We start from the raw sequence: 26,221 nt of genomic DNA, 5'->3' as shown, positions 1-26,221 counted from the left end.
AGTATTTAAACTCAATTAACCTTTACACAATCTTAATAATAACATCGACTTTGTACAACCTTAGTAATAACATGAGTAAATAAATTTTCCACCCAACATGAAAAAAACCATAATGGTTGAAAAGTTGAAAAATAACAGGCATTTATTCATTTCCATAGGTTTCAATTCGCAATCCACATGGAATAATTTGATTATCGGCATCTTTATATTCGGAGAAAAAAAGGTATTCCGCATCGAATATTTTGGTTATTGATATCTTTATTGACATCTTTATATTGGCAGAGGCAGTAGCAATAAATCACCGAATGAATTAATCAACAATGAAATGAATTAATGAATAAGCTATTGGATCTAGGAAGGGTTTTGAGGCTGAAAGTTTTGGGCTCTCATTTGGGAGTTACATTCAACGAAGCTCATCACATGGCGTCCGAGAAGGAAGCTGCTCTTGCTGCCACACCACCAGAAGATGATAAACCTACAATGTATGCATTTTTTTTTCTCGTACCCTCTTATATTTTTGGCCGGATACTCCAATTAAGTTTCGAACTTTGGCGGGTGCAATTTTGATACTTCTCGCTTCCAATCACATACGCAATTCTGTTACATTGGTTTCTAGCTTCAATTTTGATACTTCTAGTTTCCAATCACACACGCAATTTCATTACAGGGGATTCTGCAGCAGTCCGCAGCTGTAATAAATATTATTATTTTTGCAATTGTATTCAAACCTGTCTCTCTACGTCAATCTGACTTCATTAGGGTTTAGGGTAGCGAAAGGCATTCGTCGGACTTTATGAAAATATATTTTTATCATATATGCATGATTGCAAATTGTTCCACGAAAGTCATATTCTATCCCGTGTTCATTTGAATTGTATCGTGTAGATAAAGATCAAGACAGTATTATGTGAATGTTTGGCCAATGTGTAAAGAGATTTTACCAATCGGCAAATGAAATTTCTTTATGGAATTGTTAAAAATAACTGGAGAACAATAATCTATGGACGATTTAAAGGCAACCATTTTTTGCCCTGCTCAGTGTGTCATATGTTCTGCTCAACTATGTTACCAGAAACTTGACCAGGAGACCCGTTTCTTGTTCCGTTCCCGTTATAGTACATCACCGATAAATTTTATATCTATGATATATGCTGGGAGTTGGGTTCACATTTCTCATCTTCAAAATCCCTTGGCCCCTATTCTTCTTCCGTTCTCGTTTTGCATTCTCTTTTGCATTTCCTGTTGCTGGAAACATAATTGTTCAAGGTCCTTATACTCAAGGCAAGCTAGAGGTAGTGGGCTGCCTTTCTCGACAGTACCTTCTTCAGATGTTGGGACAGACCCCATGATGCGTAGATCTGGCATACTACTCTTTCAAATAGTACCATGGCTACAAGAATGGCAATCTTCATTATCGCAAACGTTCAGTTTCTTGATAGAGTAAACGAGTGAGGGGTTGTCTCGAGGGCTTTTGAAGCTTACAATGATTAGCACAAACATTAGAATCATAATATCCCTTAAGACATTAGAACCCTTAAAATTATTTTGGTGAGAAAATGTATTGTCCAATGTCAAGTTAAATCCCACATCTCCTTTTGCTCTGAATGCTTGTATGCTTCCTTTCTTTGGGAATGCGAGCAAAGATTGATGGAAGAATGCCTGGCAAGGAATGCTCTTACCGTGATGTCATGATGGTTCTTATGTTTTGGAGGATCGCAAATTTCAAGTATTCAGCTGTTTTCGTTGGCATTCTCTGGAAGTAGGGTTTACTTGCATTCGGTTGGTTTGGATTTGTTTAATGTTTGAACCATGCATATCTGTGTTAGAACCTTATGATTGCATAAATATCCTGCGATTAAAGTAAGTCTCAGGTAAGACATGAACACCTGTATTTTGCAGGTGTTGCTTTCTTTAAAATACTTAAATGATTACTGAGATCTCTTGGTTACACGAGTAGCCTCTAGTGGTTACACACAACATGGCCCATTTGTTATTTCAAGTGTGACTGATGGTATAAAAGCATCTATTTGCCATTTTAACTACACTTTGTCTACACCTATGGGTTACTACATTAGATGCTTCGTGGACATTCTGGATTTGAGTTTTTTTCTAATAAAAAATAATTTTTGATAAAAGGACAATATAGAAGATCTTATCTCTGGACCATAAGATAGTTTCTTTTTGGACTGTAGTGCATAGTTTATTTTTGGACTGTAGTGCACTAATCAAAGGCTGTCTATTATAGTCCAGTAATTAAAATTCCAAGCCTACCTATGGGCTACAGATAGTAAGCTATGCAAAAGTTTTAATATATTGCTTTGAGCAAATATGGATTTCTTTTAAAAATTACTAAAAACAGTGTGTAGAGACATATCAACCAAACTTACGCATATAAGTACATACACATGCACAAATATATATGATCAAACGTGGCCATTTCTCGTATATCTTTTAATGATTAGAAAGCCATGCGAATGAAAATTTGACATATTCATGTCTGTTTTGTATTATAGATTTGACAAAATACTGCAGAAGGAGATTCCCAGTACAGTGGTTTATGAGGATGAGAAGGTACTGATCTCAGCTTTAACATCTGATGTTTTTTTGAGTTGAGCAATATGTGTTTTAACTTTCAAATAACCTTGTCAAACTTTTTATACATGCTAGATTATTATGTTTGATATGTAAATGTTTAAAGAGAACTAACTCTGCCTGTATGTAGCTGATCCAGTTTAGTTGGAAATATGTCAGTGTACATATATCTTTTAGTGGTTCTTATCTTAGAATATTGGAAGCTTATTCATGGATGTTTGTAACATCATCATGTTAGAAACACTTATAGTTCAAGCTAGAGTTCACAACCAAACTGGTCATACACATTGGATAGCTTATTTCCGAGCCCAATAATGAATCATAATGCTAGTATGGACAAGTATGTTGTTCCGATATTTTCATGGGTACAATGGTATGCTAGACAATGTAATTGCAAATACCTTGAGCAGGAGAATTGCTACAACAATGATCCTTGATGCCACCATTTTGTGGATCAAATCTAATGAGTTGGAGATGTATGAGAAGCTATGTTACGAAAAGGTTTGGGTTTACGTTCTGAGATTTTATAATGATGCATGCACATGAAAATAAACACTAGATATGGTGGAGAATCTGGAGATAACGGCATATACTATTAATGACATTGCAGCCCAACAAGATTAGCCTGAGGTAGGCTACCAAAGTACAGTGAATACATGTCCCGCTTTTGATCTCATTGAAAATTATATCATTTATGGTACCTTTAGATGTTTGGGATTGCTAAACATTTAACTAACCTTAACAATTGTTATCATTATCTTCAATGCTATCTTATATTACTAACATGTTAGAAACCAGGTCACAAAATACATAAGATGTAACATCAGAGCTCACTGTTTTCCCCTCCAATACCCTCCCTTCAAACAAGATTTCCAATAAATTTGTCGATGCATATTTTGAACAAGATTACCTGTAAACCAACTATGACTGGTTTTAACTCAGATTACCCTAAACTGCCAATTGATAGGTTTTGAACTAGATTACTCCAAACCATTTAGGAGATTTATTTTTCCTCATTCATTTTCCTTAACTTGATGTGTAGCTTTACTTGGCATGCTTCTAGGTCAAAAAAGTTGACCAGACATATATTTTACAGGGTGCATTTCATTGCCTAGTGCTGAGTTCAACGGTCTTAATGTTGAAAAACTGGAGTGTCATCAATCCCAATACCTCAATAATTGTTGAACAATCCCTATGACCAAAATCAACATATTCTTAGTTTTTTCAGATAACATTTGCTCCAAAGCTTCAAATCTCACCTCTCTTGTCTCAGTAATCTTCTCATCAACACCATCTCAACCCGACCATTTTTTTTGCCCTAATGTTCTGTTCCACATGACTCCCATGTGCATGCTCTGGTACAATTCTATGTGCTCATTGTGTGCTTTCCTTGGCCATGATCCTGCCAAACAATTTATGTGCTTCCCTTACATTTTCAGAAACATCTATAAGCTTCCTTCTAGATTTCTTTGCAACGTAGAAATTAAATATTTCACTGTTGCATTCTGTTGGATCTCTCTACCATCCAAGCAATATTTTTAATGTTGTTAGAATTTACCTATGCACCCATCTGTCAAACCTTGTTGAAATTGCTTATGTCCCTTCTGCTTGCCAAACATCTCTACCGATTCTTTCCAGTTGTTTGTATATTAGATTGCCTCCTTTTTTTACCTTGTTGCTTTGTTGTTGCCAATATGCATTAAAATATCTTAGGCTTACATTTATTTGTTTCCTACAACTGTTGTTTGAAACCATCAAGACTCTATTGCCCCTTGTCTGCCAAAAATACTGGTTTGTCCCACACCACTCGCAAGGTGTTCATGTTCATACTAGGGCACTCATTTCCATTGAGAGTCTAAGAGATAGAGGCACAAGTCATATCTACATATTTTATTTTCATGGAAAATGTCCTTGTGGAAACCCTCCAAGTGTTTCCTCACATTTTGTGCATAATACCTGGGGTAAATGTCATTGAAGTAAATATGTATTCTAAACCTAGAGGGACTCTACTGAACTTGAACCCATGACCTCTCCAGGATCTCTACCCTGAAACTAGTGAGTTCAATGTCAAACTGATTGCGCCTAACCCATTTGGTTTCAAAATGTCTGGAAACATCTTGTCCCACCCTCAAGCAGCTAAGTGAGAGTGAGATTGGTAGTACCTTGTAACCTTAATTGGCTCATGAGGAGCAAACATGTCACAAATGGGATTTGAACTTGGGTGGGGAGTATAGCAAGTTATCCTCTTAACTACCTAGACACAATTGAGAAACATCAATTCATATATATTATTTATTTATTTTTTCCAAGTTTGTACTCAAGACTTAGTCTAATATCTATTGTACTGCATATGCCCATGCTTTTGTTGATATCATGATTCAACTACCGCTGTCATACTTGGGAGCCGTTGACATTTTCTCAGTTTTGCTTGTAATGCCTTTGTGTTTACTGTGATTGTCAAACTCGGTTTTTGATTGTCTAAATACCAATTGTTTAGCCTTGGGAGAGTTCTTAATTTGGACAAACCACCTCTTTTGAGGCTTGTGTGGAGTTTCTAGTTTTGATTAATTTCTTTTTTTCTTCTTCCATGTAGCCAAGAGCCTCACCCTTCAACTTGTAGGTAAAGGCAAGATATTCTTTATGGCTCAAGGCATTCAAAAACAAGGCCTGAAGGCATTACAAAAATATACTCAATATGATCTTAACATGTCACTTGTGGGAACTTGGGTGGGAAGGATAGCAATCATTCCTCCCAGCCACCCAAGAGAAATCCAATTGACAGGTCTTGATTAATTTCTTATGTTTGTTTCTCTGTTATTTTTGTGTGTGCTTGCTTGTTTCTTCCATTTAAACCATTTACCATTGTTGTTTTTCCAACCTGTGTTGGTTGTGTAACCCATATTATTTGCTAAGTCACCTGACACGGGGATTCGGGATTCGTGGTGTCGGATTCAGACACGTTGACCCCCGGAACAGGACACGTAGGATTCGTTATATATTATTTTATTAAAATATATATATATATATTAAAAATTAGATATTTCTTACACAAATTTTAATTAATGATACAAATTTATTGATTTCAAATATAGATCTTCATCTATAGCTGTTAGCATGCATAGTACATACAAAATTCAAATACATGTCAATCTATTATCTATTTCTTATGCTTGGCCCTCTTGCCACCACGAGAAATGTCTAATTTTTTAGTCTTGTTGGAAAATTAGGATCTTTGTCATTAATATCACCCTCTAAGCATTAATATCCAAAGGTATCTTTGTCATTACCTTTATATCTGTATAGGGATCTTTGTCATTAATATCACCCTTTAAGCATTAACATAAGAGAGAACAAGCATAGCATGTCAAGTCAAGATTTTGTTTGAGTGATGCGTACAATTTTAGGAGGGTCATGATACAGGAGTTCGACAACCAATGTCACTAACATCAAGGTACATAGAGGGATTGGTGCTCTTGATTAAATACGAGTTCTATACCCTAATACATGACAAAATTCAATGGAAACATTGCAATCCCCCAATCCTAAAATCCTGAAAAACTGATAAGTCTGCTGGATTTTGAATAAAATCTAAAATTCTACTTTCTCCATATGAAATCCAATGAGGCCGGAACCAACTCTCAAACATCCTGAGTCATTTCATGGTAATGTTAAAAATTTAAGTAAAAGGATGATGAAAATGAAGATGAAGATTAACATTACCATGAATAGCATATCAATACTAGGGCCTAGAATTGATCATTAAGCTGCCAAAACGCTTGCCAAATGAAAATATGCGTGGCTGTAATGACCAAATGCGGCCTTTTCATACCTCATTTTCATCATCCTTTTACTTTAAGAATTTAACATTACCATGAATAGCATATCAATACTAGGGCCTAGACTTGATCATTAAGCTGCCAAAACGCTTGCCAAATGAAAATATGCGTGGCTGTAATGACCAAATGCGGCCTTTTCATACCCGTGCAGGTCACTTTTGCCGCCTAACGAGTCCTGGAAAACAGGACACGCTGCCAAAATCGTGACACACAGTTGGATTCGACGTGTCAAAATAGGACACGATGTGTCATGGTTTTTGGACACGAATCTCGAGAGAATCGTGTCGGACACGATGGATTCGGGATTCGTGGGGCCTATAGGATGAATCCAATTATCTTGATTATTTGATATGCACTGACATCTCATAGAATTCGTTGTTGCTGTTCTATTTTTTCTTTTGCATTTACGTTTTATTTAACATTTCTAGTATATGTTGTAGTTCTGCTTTTTAATTTTTAATTTATCTTAATAAGTTTTACTTTCTGTTTTTCTAAGGAGAACTTCACAGGATTCCATCCCCCTCCCACGCTGGAATATGTGGACGATCAGTAGCCTGAATAACAACTTGTAACCCAACAGGACTTTGAAACAATTTGTTCGAACCGATGAGCCAACCTGTTGGTCTTCTCTAAGTTTTATTGAGGTGACTAAGATATCTATAAATCTAAGGGAATGCATGCAAATGTATTTCCATTGCTGTGCCTGTTGCCTAGTGACTGCAATACATAGGAATAAATTCATCTATGCCATTGCCTTTTGTTGCATGTGGATTTGATATCCCATCCCCTTTGATTTTCCCATACATGTATTTAGTTTGAGGCATTTCTTGAATGACCTAGAATTGAGTTATGATACCATAATTGATTTTGCACAAACATTTGAACTTCAAAGTGTTAGACTAAACAAAGCGCAGCTGGAATAATAGAAACATACACAGCACAAAAACAAAAAACTCATAAAACCATAACACAGAGATTTAACGTGGTTCACCCAACCAATCTGGGCTACGTCCACCAGAACAGAGGCATCGGAAATCTTATTATTCAAAGGAGATTACAACAAATCTAATAATTCACACATGCTCTCAGCTCTCCCCTATTTTCCCTATTTTCTCTACACACTCTTACAATCCTCTACGGGATTACATTTCTACATAGCTGGAGCATAAAACTGAATCATAAATTTCCTCACAACAAATATAGGATGCATTAACTCCTCCTCAAAAAATACTGGAGCTAATATAGCAACTAATCCTATTGTTGTCACATACATGAGATTTTTCCCAAATTTAATAAAACAGAAAATCTCAACAATCTCCACCTTGACAACAATTAGCCTGATGCCTTGTTCATTTATTATTTTTATCTTTTCTGCAAGCCAAGAGAAGCCAAACACCAACGCAGCTTCGCTAACAAACTGGTTTCGTGAACATGTCTGCACAGTTTTCCTTCGTATGCACCTTTTCAAGAGAAACACCCCTTTTAGTGATAACCTGTCTTACAAAATGGTACTTGATTGGTATATGCTTTGATTTACTATGATAGGCTGGATTCTTAGCCAAATGAATTGCACTTTGACTGTCACAAAATAATTTGATGTCGTCCTGTAACCTGCCAAACTCACCAATCAAACCTTTCAACCAAACCGCTTCTTTGCGAGCATGTGAAGCAGCTATGTATTCTGCTTCAGTAGTGGATAAAGCAACAATATTCTGTAGCTTTGACATCCAGCTAATAGCTCCACCTGCAAGAGTAAAGACATACCCTGAAGTTGACCTTCTCTTATCCAAATCACCTGCAAAATCGGAATCAACATAACCGCAAACCAATTCACTAGTTCTGTTATAAGTGATACAATAATCACTTATGCCTCTCAAATACCGAAGCACCCATTTCACTGCTGACTAGTGTTCTTTACTTGGATTTGCCATATACCTGCTGACAACCCCAACTGCATGAGAAATATCTGGTCGAGTACAAACCATTGCATACATCAAACATCCTACTACATTGGCATACAGAATTCGAGACATATATTCCTTTTCTTCATCTGTATTAGGACATAAACTGGAAGAAAGCTTAAAATGGGAAGCTAAAGGGACTGACACAGGCTTCACATTGTTCATACCAAACCTCAAGAGTATTTTCTCAATATACTTCTGTTGTGATAGCCACAGCTTACCATTGCTCCTGTCTCTGAAAATCTCCATGCCCAAAATTTGCCTTGCTGCTCCCAGATCTTTCATATCAAACGTCCTTGCCATCTGAGCCTTTAACTTGTTGATCTCCACTATGCTTTTGCTTGCTAAAAGCATATCGTCAACATATAACACTAAGATAATGAACATGCCATCATTTAATTGCTTAAAATAAACACAATGATCATATTCACTTCTTATATATTTCTGACTCAACATGAAAGAATCAAACTTCTTGTACCATTGCCGAGGCGACTGCTTCAGGCCATACAATGATTTCTTGAGCCTGTAGACAAATTTCTTATTGCGATGCTGAACAAACCCTTCCGGTTGTTCCATATAAATTTCCTCATCTAAGTCTCCATGTAAAAATGCAGTCTTAACATCTAGTTGCTGCAATTCTAAATCAAGCAAAGCGACTAATGCTAACACAATTCTAATTGAAACTATTTTAACAACTGGTGAAAAAATCTCATGAAAGTCAATGCCTGCTTTCTGAGAAAAACCTTTTGCGACCAACCTCGCTTTGTACCTGTCCTCAGTATCATTCACACCCCGTTTCAACTTGAAAACCCATTTACATCCCACTGTTTTCCTGTCTTTCAGAAGTTCAACCAGATCCCATGTGCCATTCTTGTGTAATGCCATCATCTCGTCCTTCATAGCTTCTTTCCACTTTTCACTTTTTGAACCTTCTACAGCTTCCTGATAACACAGAGGTTCATCGTCATTAGCTGTTAAAGCAACTGAAGTAACATAATCATCATACCTTCTAGGAGGGCGTTTGATTCTTGTAGACCTCCTTAAGGATGTTTCTGGTGCTTCCACAATTGGCTGATTACCATCTGTAGGAACTTCTTCATGATCAGCATCAGAGACCTGCTCATGATCTACATCTGAACCCTGTTCACGATCTGATTCTGAAACCTGTTCATGACTAGTATCTGAACTATGGTCATCATGACTATCATTAGAAGTGCTTTCAAACTGAATGTGCTGAAAATCAGATACATCATCCTGTTTCAATCTATTATCTACATCTAACTGTACAAGAGAGGATTCATTAAACTTTACATCTCTGTTGATGATGATCTTGCGGGTAGTAGGATCCCACAATCTATATCCCTTTGTTCCATCACCATATCCAACAAAGATATACCTTTTTGACTTTGGATCTAATTTAGTTCGCTGATGTTTAGGCACTAGAGCATATGCATCACAACCAAACACTCTGAGTTTAGAATAATCACAAGGGTGACCTTTCCATACCTCTTGAGGAATCTTGCAACTTATCGCCGTGGATGGTGATCGATTTATCGCATAACAAGCTGTAGCCACCGCTTCTGTCCACAATTCCTTCTGCAAACCGGCGTTACTTAGCATACTCCTTGCTCTCTCTAAAAGAGTCCTATTCATGCGTTCATCAACTCCATTTTGCTGAGGAGTATAAACAGTGGTCTTATGTCTCTCGATCCCTGCATCCTTGCAATAATTTTCGTAAACTCACCATCATTGTCAGTTCTTAAACATTTTATAGTTCTACCAGTGATGTTTTCTACCAATGCTCTAAACTGTTTGAAAACTGTAAACACATCAAACTTCTTCTTTAACATGTAGACCCACACTTTCCTAGAGAAATCATCAATAAACGATACAAAATATGACGAGCCACCATATGAAGTTGTAGGGGCTGGACCCCAAACATCTGAATGGATATAATCAAGTATTCCTTTACTAGTATGTTTGCCTGTTTTAAACTTTTGCTTACTTTGTTTTCCAAACAGACAATGTTTACAGAAATCTAACTTTCCAGACTTTAGATTAGGAAGTAACTTGCGATCAGCCAAAATTTTTAACCCTCTTTCGCTCATATGGCCCAACCTTTGATGCCATAAGCGAATGGAACTACTTTCATGTTCAGACACCATAGACACATGATCTGACCCTGTTCTTCCTTCTAACTGAAATAGATTTCCTACCTTCTTAGCTTTCATTACTAGTAAAATACCTTTGTAAATTTTCATTACTCCACCTTGAATTACAGTTTTATATCCATCTGTGTCAAGTGCTCCTAGTGAAATTAGATTTTTCCTTAAATTTGGTACATGTCTTACATTAGTTAACATTTTGGTTGTCCCATCAAACATTTGCAGCTGTATACTCCCTATTCCCACAATATTACATGTGACATCATTACCCATGTACACGACTCCATCATTAATTGATCTATACGTCTTAAACCATTCTCTATGAATACACATGTGGTTTGATGCACCAAAATCTAACAGCCAATGTTGATCATGATTTGACAAATTAACTGATAACACTTCATCACTCATACCTGAACCAGATGCCGAACCTGTATCTGTCGTGTTTGCTTCTTGCTTCGCTGTCGAAGAGTCTTCTTTGGATGCTTGCTGTCTCTTCCAACAGTCCTTCTTCAAATGTCCCGATTTGCCACAAAACCAGCACTTTACCTTACTCTTCTTCCCTTTCGATTTTGATCGTGAGTCGTTGTGCTTACCAGAGCGTCTTTCTCTCGAACGACCTCTAGCCATCATTGCTTCTGATGTAGAGGTGTCGGCATTTGACCTCTTCATTGTCTCTTCAAACAACAGAGCTCCAACAATATCATCAAATTCAAGGGTTTCTGATATACTTAGACTGATAGAAGTAACAAAATGATCCCATGACTCGGGCAACGAGCACAATAAAGTTATAGCTTTATCTTCTGATTCAAATTTTACTTCTATACTTTCTAATTGCACCATGAGAGTATTAAAGACATTCAAATGATCAGTAATAGTTGTACCTTCCTTCATACGCAGACTGTACAATTGTTGCTTCAGAAGGATCCTATTGGTCAAGGATTTTGTCATGTATAGCTTTTTCAGCTTTGTCCACAAACCAGCAGCAGTTTTCTCTGACACGATGTTAAATAAAACATCATCCGCCAAACACAGTCGAATATCGCTCAGAGCTTTTCCATCCAATTCATTCTATTCATCATCTGTCATGGGGTAAGGCTGTTTGGCTCTTCCCAACAGCGGCTTTGCCACGCCTTGTTGCACAAGCAGATTGTGCATCTTCACTTTCCAGATCTCGAAGTTATTTTTGCCATTAAACTTCTCGATCTCAAAACGAGCACTTTGAGTTTTTGCCATGTTGTATTAAACAAACAATCTCCAATTCCGAATTAGAAAATGCCTCTGTCGTACCGTGTAATCACAATTTTAAAAGAAAAAACCAAAATTGCAAGTTTACCAGAGGGAAAATCTGCTGGGCGCTCCTTGACAGCGAAAAAACCGCGCCTAAAACACATCCACTGCCTGGCACTCCGTTGACAGCCGATCAACCGCGCCAGAGGAAAATCCGTTTAAGTGTCGCAAAATTGGTGCGCTTAATCCCGTCGATTCTGCGCCAATCTGAATATTGGATCTCTAGCGCGAGTATAAGCCTCGGATGCGCGCCAATTGGCGCGTCTGTTCAAAAATAAAACGCGCCAATTTGTTTACTGCCAAATTGGCGCGACTGTCTCTGCTAAAACCGCGCCAATCGCTGAAACTCCACCTTCAGTCGATCTGTCACACGCACCAGCTCCAGGTTATGGGCCCTCCACGCTCCGCTGCGCGATACCATTTGTTAGACTAAACAAAGCGCAGCTGAAATAATAGAAACATACACAACACAAAAACAAAAAACTTATAAAACCATAACACAGAGATTTAACGTGGTTCACCCAACCAATCTGGGCTACGTCCACCAGAACAGAGGCATCGGCAATCTTATTATTCAAAGGAGATTACAACAAATCTAATAATTCACACATGCTCTCAGCTCTTCCCTATTTTCCCTATTTTCTCTACACACTCTTATAATCCTCTACGGGATTACATTTCTATATAGCTGGAGCATAAAACTGAATCATAAATTTCCTCACAACAAATATAGGATGCATTAACTCCTCCTCAAAAAATACTGGAGCTAATATAGCAACTAATCCTATTGTTGTCACATACATGAGATTTTTCCCAAATTTAATAAAACAGAAAATCTCAACACAAAGTAAACACAGGATATAGTGGAGAGAAAAATAAATGCCATCATTAATGTTGTTGCAGGAATACAGAAAGGTTAGCCTAAGGTAGGCCACCCAAGTACACCAAATACATGTACCACTCTCATGCTCTCACTTATTATTTACAGCACCTATTATCAGGAAATACCTTTGTTTGGAAGACCCCAAAGGTGTGTCGATAACGTTAGGGAAATTGAAATGTCATGTCACACAGTCCATCTCACTTCAGGTTAATTCTTTTCTAACCTCAAGGGAGTATCCATAAGTAATTTGAGGTCTCAAACTTCAAATCTGAACTCTTGGGTGTATGTTTGACATCAGATCTGCAAGAAAAGTTTGCTGTTGTGCATTCATAAACTTAGAAATATGCAACTAAATTGTCAAATCAGCAAAGCTTAAACTTTGAATTTATAATTTTATGTGTTAGTATAAGTTGGAAAATTCATAAATTCACTATTATCCCCTTATTTCAGCAATTGAAGTTGCAGAACAATGAACTAAAATCGCCTAAAGTGCAAGGAAAACACTTAAAATCAATCTCTTACTATTGGTTTTAAGCAGCGTTATGAAAATTGCCATAAAGTCCTGAAAGAATCATACGTTGAAGATTTTTACCCATGGGTGATTTTATCGCTAGTAAAAAATGGCTATTTTTAACAAGCCGAAAAAATTGTGAAATGATCCAAAAAATTGTGGGCTAGTGGACAAAGGCTCTGTTGACCACACTTTGTCAACAGTCCAAGGAAGCAGAGTGCAAAGATGCGAAGGAATTTTTTCAAAGTTCAAAGGCATCTTCCAGCATTGTGTTATCATTGTAAATCCCAAAGCTAGGGTGTAATTAATCGACAAGCTCTTAGGTGAGTCTTAGTGTTATATCAAGTCTTTGTAAAAGTGGTTTGGGAATAATTTAAGCACATTTGGCTAAATTATTTTATTACAAACCACTTGGGCTATATTAGATCATATTGTGTTGTAGAATTGATCATATTGTGTTGCAGAATTGGGTAAAGAGTCTAAGACATGAAACTCTATATGTAAATGTGTATTCCCCCTTTGAGGGTTGAATTAATTGTAATATTTGATGTAAATAATATTTTAGTGCATGGTCCCTCATGCTTAGGCACCATCGCTAAAATATTTGAAGGTGGAAAAAATTATTAATCCCCTCTAGTGTCAATTAATTTATTTTTCTGGTTAAATTATTTAAAATCCTAAGCGAGAAAATTTAAAATTAGTTAATTTTGAGTCTAAAATAATTATAGAGAACTTAATTCTTCTCCAAGTGGAAAATAATAAAATATTCGTGGGTCAAAGAAAAGTCAAATTTTGGAGGTCCCCCACCAAGGCAAAAATGGATATTTTAAGAAAATTTGAGCCCTTGGACCTTGGTGGTTAAGTCAAAGTCAAATTTTTGAGGAAATTAATCCAAAATATTAATTTTTGGATTAATTAAAAGTGGATTTTAAGAAAATTTCGAATTTTCCTCAAAATTAAAAAATCAATGGTGGAGATTAAAAGATGATCAAGTTATTTTCAACGGTTGAGATTATTTTGACAGGGATCAAGCCAACTAGCCGTTATTTTCCATTTGGAGGGATTTTTCTATAAATAGAATTCATTTTGCTTCTATTGAATATCTTTGGATGAGGTAAATTTTGTAACGCTGGTATTGAGCCATTTCTCTATTGGGAACATTTCTATATCATAATAGAAAGACTATGGGGTTCAGTTCATGGTGTTTTTCTTCCATTGATCTATCGTATGTGCTTTCTTATATTATGCCAATTTTTTTATGAATTGTTATTTCATTTGTCGGTGATAAGAACATTCCATATATATATATATATTTGTCTCAGGTGATCTGATTCACCATATGATCTGACAATTCTACTTGAGGAAAATTATAGAGATTTGCAGGGACTTGGCCTTTGGGCTCCAAGTTCAAATATTGTGGGGAAGAGCTGACTGTGTTTGGGCTCGAAGATTTCTATATGGAATTTTAATTTTGCATGAGGGTTTTTGGCCAATATTCAATTTTTTCGAAAAATACATACATTTATTGCTATTACTCAAAAAATGTTTCTCGAAAATTTTAAATTTGCAAATCTTGTATATTTGTAAATAATTTGTAAATTATTTCTAAAATATTTCCAACTCATTTGTTTAGTAGCAGTTAGGGTTTTATTATTTTTTGGGGTTTTTATATTTTGTATATATTTGGGGTTGTTGTATTTTTTGATTCATTTGTGTAGGTGAGCTTCAGATTGATTAAAGGGATTTTTGCTAGGGTTTTTTAGGTAGATTTAAGCTAAGGAAGGCAAGATCTGACCTCCATTCATCCTCCAAGTCCAACGTCCAATATTTTGCAACGTTTTGTGGCAAGTTTTGGCAGTTGCAGACATCGGAATTTTTTTAGCCCCCAAGGCCTAGCCGTCCAACTCTTCCAGCTCTAGCCGTGGGCCTACAAAGGTCTCGACCACCCTCTAGAGGAGCCGTCCAGCTTCCTGGAGGCCTCGACCCTCCTCCTTCACCCCTGCCGCAACCCTTTTAAGGGATTTGCCCTTAGCAACAACCCTTTAGGGCTAGGCCGCATAGGATTGCGGGGGAGCGCCGCCCCGCCCCTCCCTTCCCCCTCTGGCTCCCGCTCCCAATTCGCGCTTCGAGCGGGAGCGCGCTCCCTAAAAAAAATGATCCCTGCGTTTTTGGGAGGGTTTAGTCGTTTTTGCAATTTTTTTTTGCAGTAATATTCCAAATGCAATTTTTTTTCAAAGAAACAAATAAGTTTTGAGTGGGGCAACCTAATGATCAAGCCTATGGCCCTAGTATTGATATGCGACTCATGGTAATGTTAAATTCTTAAAGTAAAAGTGACATTCTCCTTAATCTTTATTTTCATCCTTTTACTTAAATTTTTAACATTACCATGAAATCACTCATGATGTTTGAGAGTGGTTCCAACCTCATTGGATTTCATATGGAGAAAGTAGAATTTTAGATTTCATTCAAAATCCAACGAACTTATCAGTTTTTCAGGATTTTAGGATTGGGTGGATTGCATTGTTTCCATTGGATTTTGTCATGTATTACTTGTCTTTAATCAAGAGCACCAATCCCTCTATGTACCTTGATGTTAGTGACATTGGTTAGAATTTTAGATTTCATTCAAAATCCAACGAACTTATCAGTTTTTCAGGATTTTAGGATTGGGTGGATTGCATTGTTTCCATTGGATTTTGTCATGTATTACTTGTCTTTAATCAAGAGCACCAATCCCTCTATGTACCTTGATGTTAGTGACATTGGTTGTCGAACTCCTCTATCATGATTCATGACCCTCCTAAAAATGTATGCATCACTCAAACTAAATCTTGACTTGACATGCTATGCTTTTTCTATCCTATGTTAATGCTTAGAGGGTGATATTAATGAAAAAGATCCCCATACAAATCCAGAGGTAATGACAAAGATACTCCTGGATATTAATGCTTAGAGGGTGATATTAATGACAAAGATCCTGATTTTCCAACAAAACTAAAAAATTAGACATTTCTCGTGGTGGCAAGAGGCCCAAGCATTAGCAATAGATAATAGATTTACTTGTCTTTTATAGTTTCTAGTAGTTTTATAACTATTGACTCTTTCATATTTATTATGATATTTTTGTAAACAATATATGACAATTTAATTTTGAAGTTTGCAATTATAACTCATTAGTAATGAATTATGAATATGATGCTTCATGAAAGTTGAAAGTTGTTTCAATTCATTTCAATTTATTACATTTAATTTAATTTCATTTTATAACATTTCATTTCATGTTAGATATTATTTGTTGTAATGGTTACACTTAGCTTACAAGTACAACTTTGGTGATCAATGATGATAAATGCTATATATTGAATTTTGAAAGCTTGAAACTTTAAGATTGATGAATCATGAGACTCAATATGTTGTATGTTACTAACTTGTGGACGTGGTTGATGAAGATTATAACTTCTAGATGATTGTTGTTATATGGTTCAATCTATGTCTTTTTTATGTTTTTTATATCTAATTCTTCATTCTACATGCTTTTGTTGACATATAGGCATCAAAATATAAAAAATATATATTATATACAAAACGCTCCCAGAATTGCTCCCAAACCGGGAGCTTCTAAAAATGTCGCTCTCGCTCCTGCTCCCAAGTAACCTTGAGGCCGCAAGCCTTAAGGGCCATTTCCCTTGAGCCACAACCCTTGGAGGGTTTGCAGCTGGCCTTTAGGGGCCTCCTCCCTCAAGCCGCAGGCCTTTTAGGCCTTTTCCTAGGTAGCTACAGGCCTTAGAGGCCTTCTAGCCCTATGCCGCATGCCTAGGAGGGCATTTAGCCCTAGTCGCTAGCCCTATTGAGTCTTTCCCTTCCTCCGTTGGGGTTTTGCAATCATTTTAGCCAAGTTGTGGGGTTTTGCAACAATTTTTCAGCTAATTTTTGTGGTTGCAAGCTTGGGGCATCATTGAAATTTTTTGGCATTTGTTTATGGTAATTTGAATCAAGAAATTTGAGTTTATTAGGCTAACACTTGGTGTTGCAGATTAACTAGCTTGTTGGGCTAGGGTTTTAAGAGCCAAAGTTGACAAGCAAGGCTTCAACTAGCCATTGGTTGGGCTGATCCATTTATTTTCAAGTGACAATTTGTGTTGCAGGTCATTGGGCCAAGTCTCAAGTCATTGGAAAGAAAACTAGTCACCAAGCTAGGCCATTTGGCCTAAGGGTTTGCTCTCTTTCCCCACATTTTCGTTGCTGTTTTGTTTTCAGTTCTGAATCATTTTGTTACAACAATGGTTTCATGTTAAGTTTAGGTATGTTCTATGCTTAGCGCAATTTACTTCAATTTTTCCATATTAGCACAATCACAATATTCAAATTAGTAATCACATCAGCATGATAGTAAAGTGCAGATAGAACATAAACATAAATCGCAGAAAACAAGCCAAGACAAGAGGACACAAGATGTGGCACCAGCCAGGGACAAACCCCAATGTGGTGAAACCCTTGATCAATTCTTCTTATATTCTTAAATAGTTCAGCAGAGAGAGAGATAGTACATATACATCAGAAGTCAACACTTTGACTTGACAAGATTAGACATCAAAGATCTTCACCATGAAGATGACACAATGAGGTTGTAGATTTGATGACAAGGACTACATCTCCAAACTTAGGTGAAGGCATACTTCTTCAACTGATTCTCCAAGGTGATTCCATCACCATGCTGCATCTAACAGAATGCTGTCCTCCTCCTGCAGTACTAGTAGTCACTGCTACATGAGATGGTGCATCAAACTTCAGTCCTCATCCTTGATACAGTCATGATCCAAGTTGAGGTTCCAGCACTGCCATACTTTCAAGACTGACTTGTGCAACCCTTAACACAATCTATGTTGCTGGCTATGGCCTGCGGCCTAGCCCAACAGCGAGTAAGGTCTACACATAGTACCCAACTATCTTTACCCTTGAACAACAATGTCTTCCAATCTTCTCCTAAGAGATCTTCTTAGACAGACTTGTTTGACCTTCTCTCTGAGGCTGCACTAGACCTGAGATCAACCTTATTACTGCACAGTCACCACACTTCTAGGACACAGTCACTGAGAGAATTAATGCTGATAATGTGGTGACTGGTTAGGGTATTTCTTTGTTGTAGCTTAGTGATCCAACAGGCCTCAAACAATAGACCCTAGCTTCTCTTTTTGTGGATTCTTCTGCCCCTTAAGAACAACGTCAACATGCCTAGAATAGATCTCAAATGGGCCACGCTGTCACCTACAACAATGTGGTATTAGGACATATCATCCAAATTGTGATATGATTACTTTAGCTGACTTTCCTTACAACGTCCAAGGGTTTCTTTCTCACTGAGATATGGACCTCTTTCACTATGGATTTCCTTCATCATTTGTGGCTAATAAGGTCCTCTCCAACTGCGGCCAAGATGAACTCCTTGAGCGTTGGGACTAGGGCAGTATTAGCCCTACTTTGATTGCGGTTTGAAGCAATGTTTTAAAACTCCAACTCCGACTCCGACTCGGCCGAGGGTCGACTCCGACTCGATATCGACTCGGCCGGCTCGATTTCAATGACTCGGTCATTGTAAAAAATACATTAAATATTTATTTTTTATAAAAACACATAATTTTAAAGATTTTCATTCATGTTTCCAAACACACAACATTAGAATATAGATAGAAGACAACATATGATCAAAGTAGGCTCATGAATATATCCATTATATCAAAATGGCACCCAATGCATTGTCCAATACATACACGATGATGATATAGAGATCAAAACAAAAACACATAACCAAGGAGGCTATAAATGGCCTCTACAACAAAAGTTTGTGACCAATACTACTGGCTACTGCTAGAGTTGCCAACATCATCTGGCTCAGTGTTACTTGGAAGTTGGGAGCAGGAGCGAAAGTGGGGAGCGAGAGCGAAAAAGGGAGCGGGAGCGACATTTTTAGAAGCTCCTGGTTTGGGAGCGAATCCCAGAGGAGTTCGACAACCAATGTCACTAACATCAAGGTACATAGAGGGATTGGTGCTCTTGATTAAATACGAGTTCCATACCCTAATACATGACAAAATTCAATGGAAACATTGCAATCCTCCAATCCTGAAATCCTGAAAAACTAATAAGTCTGCTGGATTTTGAATGAAATCTAAAATTCTACTTTCTCCATATGAAATCCAATGAAGCCGAAACCACTCTCAAACATCGTGAGTCATTTCATGGTAATGTTAAAAATTTAAGTAAAAAGATGAAAATGAAGATTAAGGAGAATGTCACTTTTACTTTAAGAATTTAACATTACCATGAAATTTGAATAGCATATCAATAGTAGAGAGCATTTGAGTGTGTTAAATAGGGTTTGGGAGGGGGAAATGGACCCCAAATAACATTTAACTAATTCATAAAACACATTGGAGTTCAAACCAATCAGCAAACACTTCAAAATTTCATTAAAAAAATGTCAAATCACTGTTTTGATGGGGTTACAGGCCTCTGGTTATGACTCGGCCGAGTCAATACAGAAACGGCCGAGTTGGCCAAGTCACCGCTGACTCGGCCTACTGAACCGTTTCCTCCACCGAGTCACATTTCTGGGCAATGAAACGGATCAACTTGGCCGTTTTCGTTCCGAATCGGCCGAATTTTAAAACTATGGTTTGAAGCACAAATTGACAGTTGCTAGAGACCTCTATTTCAGTGGCTGGAACCTTCTCCTTTCACTGCGGCTAGGGTAGATAAAGGCCTCTTTGAAACTGCGGATTAGACTGATGGTTTAAACTGTGGATTAGGAACTTTTTAGGCAGCGTATTGTAACTCTCTTTGACTGCTAGAGATCCCCTAGGACTGCGGCCAAATCTTTTCATTATCTGCGGCTAGGGTAAGACAATAGTCCTCCCATTAGGACTGCGGCCAAATCTTTTCATTATCTGCGGCTAGGGTAAGACTATAGTCCTCCCATTAGGACTGTGGCTAGCTGAGTGTAGAAACCTTCTTCTTGACTACGACTAGGGTTCTATTAGAGCTTCCTTTGCCAGCATATATGAGCTCCCTAAGACCGAATTGAATCCTCTCCTTGCTGTGAAGAAGAGCTTCCTTTAGGACAACAAATAGGTTTCCTTCAATACTGTTAGGGCAACATAGAGGATTCTTCATGACTGCGTTTAGGGCTAGGGCATCTCCACTAGGGCAGTGTATATACCTTTTCTTCTAGGCCTCTCTTTCCATTAAAACCCAAATTAGTGGAGAGAGAGATCTTCAAGAGATGAGTGACCAAATGACACAGAGGCCACCTCTATTTATAATAAAACAATGAGGACAAGTGGGTGTAATTTGGTTGTTGGCCGACGTTGACGAATTGTCACATAACACAAATAAATTCATATCTCCATGAATACATGTCGGAATTGGATTATCTTTAGATCAATCCTACACCTCTCGACGAGAGGAATCCAAGAAAAATATTAGTTGCCATAAATAAGAAGACCCACATGGAGTTTGGCCCTAGTTGCCAATTTTAACACTCCCTCTCAACTAGGGAGAACTCCATCTGCTAATCCATCTACTAGTCCGTACTATCTCTGCCATCAGTACCCTGCACTGCTCTGCTTTGTTGAACTATGAAGAAGAAGAAGTGATCGAGAATGTATCATACCATCCTCTATTGACCCGAAGTCAGTCCCATATAAAGGAGTGTGTCTCATACCACTCTTACTGACCTGAAGTCAGTTCCAATGAGGAGAGTGTGTTATACCACTCTTACTGATTCGTGTTAGGATATTCCGACACATAGGATATAGTTAAGTTCAACTTGGTCTAGTGTAGAGTTAGGTATAGAGTTAGGTAAAGTGTGTTTCTTTACCGTTGTACATTTTGTAACTTACAATCCGACGGTCACGATATGTAGTGATCCGACGGTTCATTCTCTCCTCGGTATTACCGACACTTGATCCGTGGCTTGACACCCGATTGGTCCATGAGTTCTATTTAAAGCGCATGGAGGGTCATTGTTCGGGTAATCCGTGCATGAGAAAAGCTTATGTAAATTTTCATTCTTTGATTAATAAATTGCCTGTAGTAGCCACGTTGGCGCAGGCCGTGGACTGTTTCCCTCTTTGAGGGTTTTAACCACGTCAAAAATACTGGTGTATTGATCTGTGATCTGGTTGTGAGTGGTGTCCTTTTGGTGTTCTTTCTGAGAAACTTACCCTGTAAATTCTTACATGGTATCAGAGCTATTTGAGGGCCGCGTCCGTTGATGATCCAAATCTGAAGCCGGTAGAACTGCATGCGGCTGTCGTTTCCTAGATCTGCTGTTTCTGACTGCTTTCGGGCCGAGAGGACTGCTCTGTTGCGTTCGGAGCATCTGTTCCAGTGAGGAACCCCTTTCGTTTCACGCGGAAAGGTTTCCGGTAGCCCTAGCTACGTCATTTTTCAGATCGGGAGGTATACAATGTTTTTGCAGTTTACTGTTATTTTCTCTCTGCTTATTTCGGTTTCGGTTTATTTAGCTCTTTTTTTTTAACCGGATCTATACCTTTCATTTCTGCGTATGCTCTTTGCCCTGCGACTCTGTGCGATCTGGGCAAATCAGAAACAGAAAGGAAGGATTTTTCTCATGCGTATGCTCTTTTCCCTGCACCTTAGTGTGATCTCGGAAAATCAGAAACATTGAGAAAAATATTTAGTTTTTCGGCTAAAGCTAACTTTGAGATTTTTTTTTTTAAATATCTAGTTTTTTGGCTAAAGCTAACTTCGAGCCGCAAGGTTCGTTTTTCTTTGCATATTCGTGTTGGGTTTTGTGTTTTGTAAGGAAAAAGAGCTTTCTCAAGGCAAGCACGCAAACCAAGGCCCCCCCCCCTCTCCCTCTCTCTCTCTCTCTCAAATTTTTTGTATAGATCAATTGGTTCAAAGCTATTTTAAGAGAGTAGAGGTCTTGGGTTCAAGTCTCCATTTTGTGGGGGCGGATTTTTTCATTCCCGCACATTTGCGCACTTTGCCGGCAACTTCAACAATTTTTTTTCAAAAAGCCATAACTTCTTCATCCGGAAGCCTTTTTCAGAGCCGTTTTTTTTTAAAACAGCCTAATTTTTCGAGATCTATCCATTGGAACACTTACTTTCAGCATCTTCAGCTTCAATTTTTTTTAAAAATGGAAAGTCCATGCCAAGTCATTCTTGACAGCACTAACTACTTCCAATGGATAGCCTACATGGAAGATTTACTTAGAAGTAAAGGTCTCTACAGAATAGCTACAGACCAAGAGAAGAAACCAAAAGATGAAGACAAGGCTGCAAAATGGGAAAATAGACAAGATCAAGCACGTGGTTTGATAGGGATGTCTATTTCTCCTGATCTTAGATTCCATATTGCAGAACTTGAGACTCCTCATGAAGCATTGGAAAAAATCGCTAAAGTTTTTGGGATTAAAAATGAAATTAAAGCCCATCAACTTGAAAATGAGTTGCTTACTTTGGATCCTAATAATTTTTTTTGCATTGAAGATTTCTTGTCCAAATTCAAGACCCTTAGATATCTCTTGGAAGGTGTTAAGGTTAAGAAAGAAGATGGTAACCTTATTTATTCCATCCTTACTAAGTTGGGACCAGCCTACTCTGTATTTGTTTCCACTTTCCATTCTACAAGGGAAGCTTTCATTTGTCAAGGAAAAGACTACAAAGCCCATTCTTTTGACTCTTTTTGTGATTCTTTAATAAGAGAACAAGAAAAACTCTTACACCTTGGTCTTCTTAATCTTGGAAACTCTTCCACGAAAGCGTTAGCCGCCCAGCAGCAACCAAATTCAAAGAATCCTAAGAAGTCATATCCTCAAAAGAATGGTCCTAAACCAACTCAGCCTCAAAATGAAAGATCATTTCAGCAAAATGATAAGACCAATAAAAACAAATGGAAGAAGACTGATAGACATTGTAACTTTTGTAATCGAGATGGCCACTTAGAATCTAAATGCTTTAAGAAGATGGAAGCCTTGGAAGCCGCAATGAAGAAACATAACATCCATGTGGAGCATACTTCAACTTCAACTTCCGGAATGGCACTTTCTGCATGTCGTTGTCAATCATCTCAGTCTGGTTATGCATTAAATGTATCTTCTTCTTCTCCTTCTCATGAGTGGCTCATTGATTCTGGAGCCTCTTATCACATGGCCATAACACCAAAAATATATATGTTGGTGATGATAGATCTCTTAATGTTGTAGGGACTGGAACTGTTCATCTGGACAATGGTCAGTTCAATGATGTATTATGTGTTCCAACCTTATCCTACAACCTTCTATCTGTATATCAGCTAATTCATTCAGGTGAAGGTAAAATTGTTGAATTTTCACCTCATGATGTTGTAATCAATTCTAGCTACTGGTATTGCTGATGATTCCACAAGGTTGTATAAGTTTCACAACTTTGGGTCATCAAATCTTCCCTCAGTATTTGTTGCTCATAATGATGAAGTGAGCAAACTTTGGCATGAGCGATTTGGTCACTTAAACTATCGCTCCCTTCAGCATCTATGTAAAGAACATATGGTGACAGGTCTTCCTATGGTATCTTGCAGAGATGGTGTTTGTTCCGGATGTGTACTCGGAAAACATCATCGGGACAGTTTTGACAAACGTGCCTCTTGGCACGCCTCAGCCCCTTTACAACTTGTGCACAGTGATTTATGTGGTCCTCTTCCTGTTGCTTCATTCTCTGGCTGCAAGTATTTCTTAACTTTCATTGATGATTTCTCCAGACGCACTTGGGTATACTTCTTAAAACTCAAGAGCGAAGTATTTAACACATTTTTGGCCTTCAAAGCCTTTGTTGAAAAACAATCTGGACATCAAATTCTTAAGCTAAGAACTGATAATGGTGGAGAATATGTTCAAAAACACATTCATCAACTTTTGCACCGAAAATGGAATTCAAATGCAACATACTGTTCCATACACTCCACAACAAAATGGTGTAGCTGAAAGAAAAAATCGCACCTTAAAGGAAATGGCTAATTGTATGCTGCAATCTAAAGGACTCAGTCTTAGTTTTTGGGCCGAAGCAATTAATTGTGCAAATTATATAATCAATCGCACTCCTACTAAGGTTCTAGAGAATATCACTCCAGAAGAAGCTTGGAGTTCCATTAAACCATATGTAAGTCACTTTCGTGTTTTTGGAAGTGAAGCATGGGCCCATATTCCAGATGAAAAGCATAAAGCTTTAGAACCTAAGAGTGAGAAATGTACTTTTGTTGGATATTCTGAAGATGTAAAAGGTTATAGACTTATTCCATTTAAGTCCAAAAATGTTATCATTAGAAGAGATGTAAAATTTGATGAAAATAAATCGGCCTGTGAGCCTAGTCCGGCGGATGTGCCACCTCTTTCTATCTCTTCTACTTTTGAAAACATTTCTTCTTCAGATGATGAAAGTGAGGATGATAATCCTCCCCCACCTTCTCAGGATCCTCAACTTCCAAGATGGGTCCGTGCTACTCGGGATGCAGCAGGTGATCTTGCCGGTGATCCTACAGATCAGCGGCGTACACGTTCTCAGTTTGAAAGAGCCTCTTCTTTACTGGCTCAAGCTCCAGTAAATCATGATCCTGACACGTTTGCAGAAGCTTCAGGCCATCCACATTGGGAAGCAGCTATGAATGAAGAATATCATTCATTGATGACAAATGATACATGGGATCTTGTTCCTCTACCAAAGGGACGCAAACTTGTTAGATGTAAATGGGTTTACAGAACCAAGTATGGACCAGATGGGAAAGTTGATAAACATAAAGCTCGTCTTGTTGCTAAGGGTTTTTCACAGGTTGAAGGCATTGACTACACTGAAACCTTCTCCCCTGTTGCCAAAATGAACTCTATCCGCCTTGTTCTTTCCCTTGCTGCCTCTTTAAAATGGGAAGTCCATCAGATGGATGTTAAATCTGCCTTCTTGCATGGGGACTTGCATGAAGAAATCTATATGGAACAACCCATTGGCTTCAGCCAAACAGACTCCAGCCTTGTATGTCGACTTAAGAAATCTCTTTATGGTCTCAAGCAAGCTCCTCGGGCTTGGTATGCCAAAATGGATAGCTTTCTTTTAGAATCTGGCTTTTCTAGGTGTCATTCTGACAATACTGTCTACACCAAGAAAGTGGGCAACTCCCTTATCAGCCTTGTTCTTTATGTTGATGATCTTATTCTTACTGGTAGTGATCCCAACCTTATAAACCATGTGAAGTCCAGCCTTAAAAAGAAATTTGAAATGACAGACTTAGGACACTTACACTATTTTCTCGGTCTTCAACTCTTGCAATCCAAGGAGGGTATTTTCCTTTCCCAGTCCAAGTATGCTTGTGATATTCTTCGTCATTTTCACATGGAAGACTGTAAGCCAGCCCCTTCTCCCTTTCAGTCTGGAGTCAAACTTTCAGTCTCTTGTACTTCTCCTGAAGTTGATGCTACCTTATACCGTCAACTTGTAGGAAAACTCTTGTATTTAACCCATACTCGTCCTGACCTTTCCTTTGCTGTTGGCCTTATTGCTCGTTTTATGCAAAACCCCCGTGAAAGTCATTGGAAAGCAGCTAAAAGAATACTTCGTTATGTTCGAGGTACAGTACAGTTTGGGATTCATTACAGTGCCAAAGCAGCTCCTCTATTAGTTGGTTTCACTGATTCTGATTGGGCTGGTGACCCTGATGATCGGAAGTCTACTACCGGTTATGTCTTCACTCTTGGTTCAGGCCCTATTACATGGGCTTGTAAGAAACAGGCTGCCATTTCTCTTTCGTCAGCAGAAGCAGAGTATCTTGGTGCCGTGGAAGCTAGTAAGGAAGCCTTGTGGCTTCGTCAGATCCTATCAGAGTTTGGCTTTGAGCAGCAGCATCCAACCACACTTTGGTGTGATAATCAAAGTGCCATTTAGCTATGCAAAGATCCAGTCCAGCATCAGCGCAGCAAACACATTGAA

General features: G+C 38.0%; 1 protein-coding gene across 1 annotated transcript in view; it reads left to right on the top strand.

The window, feature by feature from the left end:
• Positions 1 to 259: 259 nt before the first annotated feature.
• The window catches only part of HIT3 (HIS triad family protein 3), a 64,909-nt gene continuing 38,947 nt past the window's right edge, over positions 260 to 26,221 (top strand). The window contains exons 1-2 of the mRNA XM_089432080.1: positions 260 to 482; positions 2,514 to 2,571. Of these exons, the coding sequence (XP_089288206.1) occupies positions 334 to 482; positions 2,514 to 2,571 (207 nt within the window). The 5' untranslated portion in view covers positions 260 to 333. The remainder of the gene's footprint in view (positions 483 to 2,513; positions 2,572 to 26,221) is intronic.

This window comes from Pinus tabuliformis, chromosome 5_1 (genome assembly GCF_031772625.1).
Source record: "Pinus tabuliformis cultivar Carrire ecotype Pingquan chromosome 5_1, CPIR1, whole genome shotgun sequence".
In the NCBI taxonomy this organism is placed as follows: Eukaryota; Viridiplantae; Streptophyta; class Pinopsida; order Pinales; family Pinaceae; genus Pinus; species Pinus tabuliformis.
Note: the sequence above shows the minus strand (reverse complement) of the source record. Positions and strands in the feature narration are given on the sequence as shown.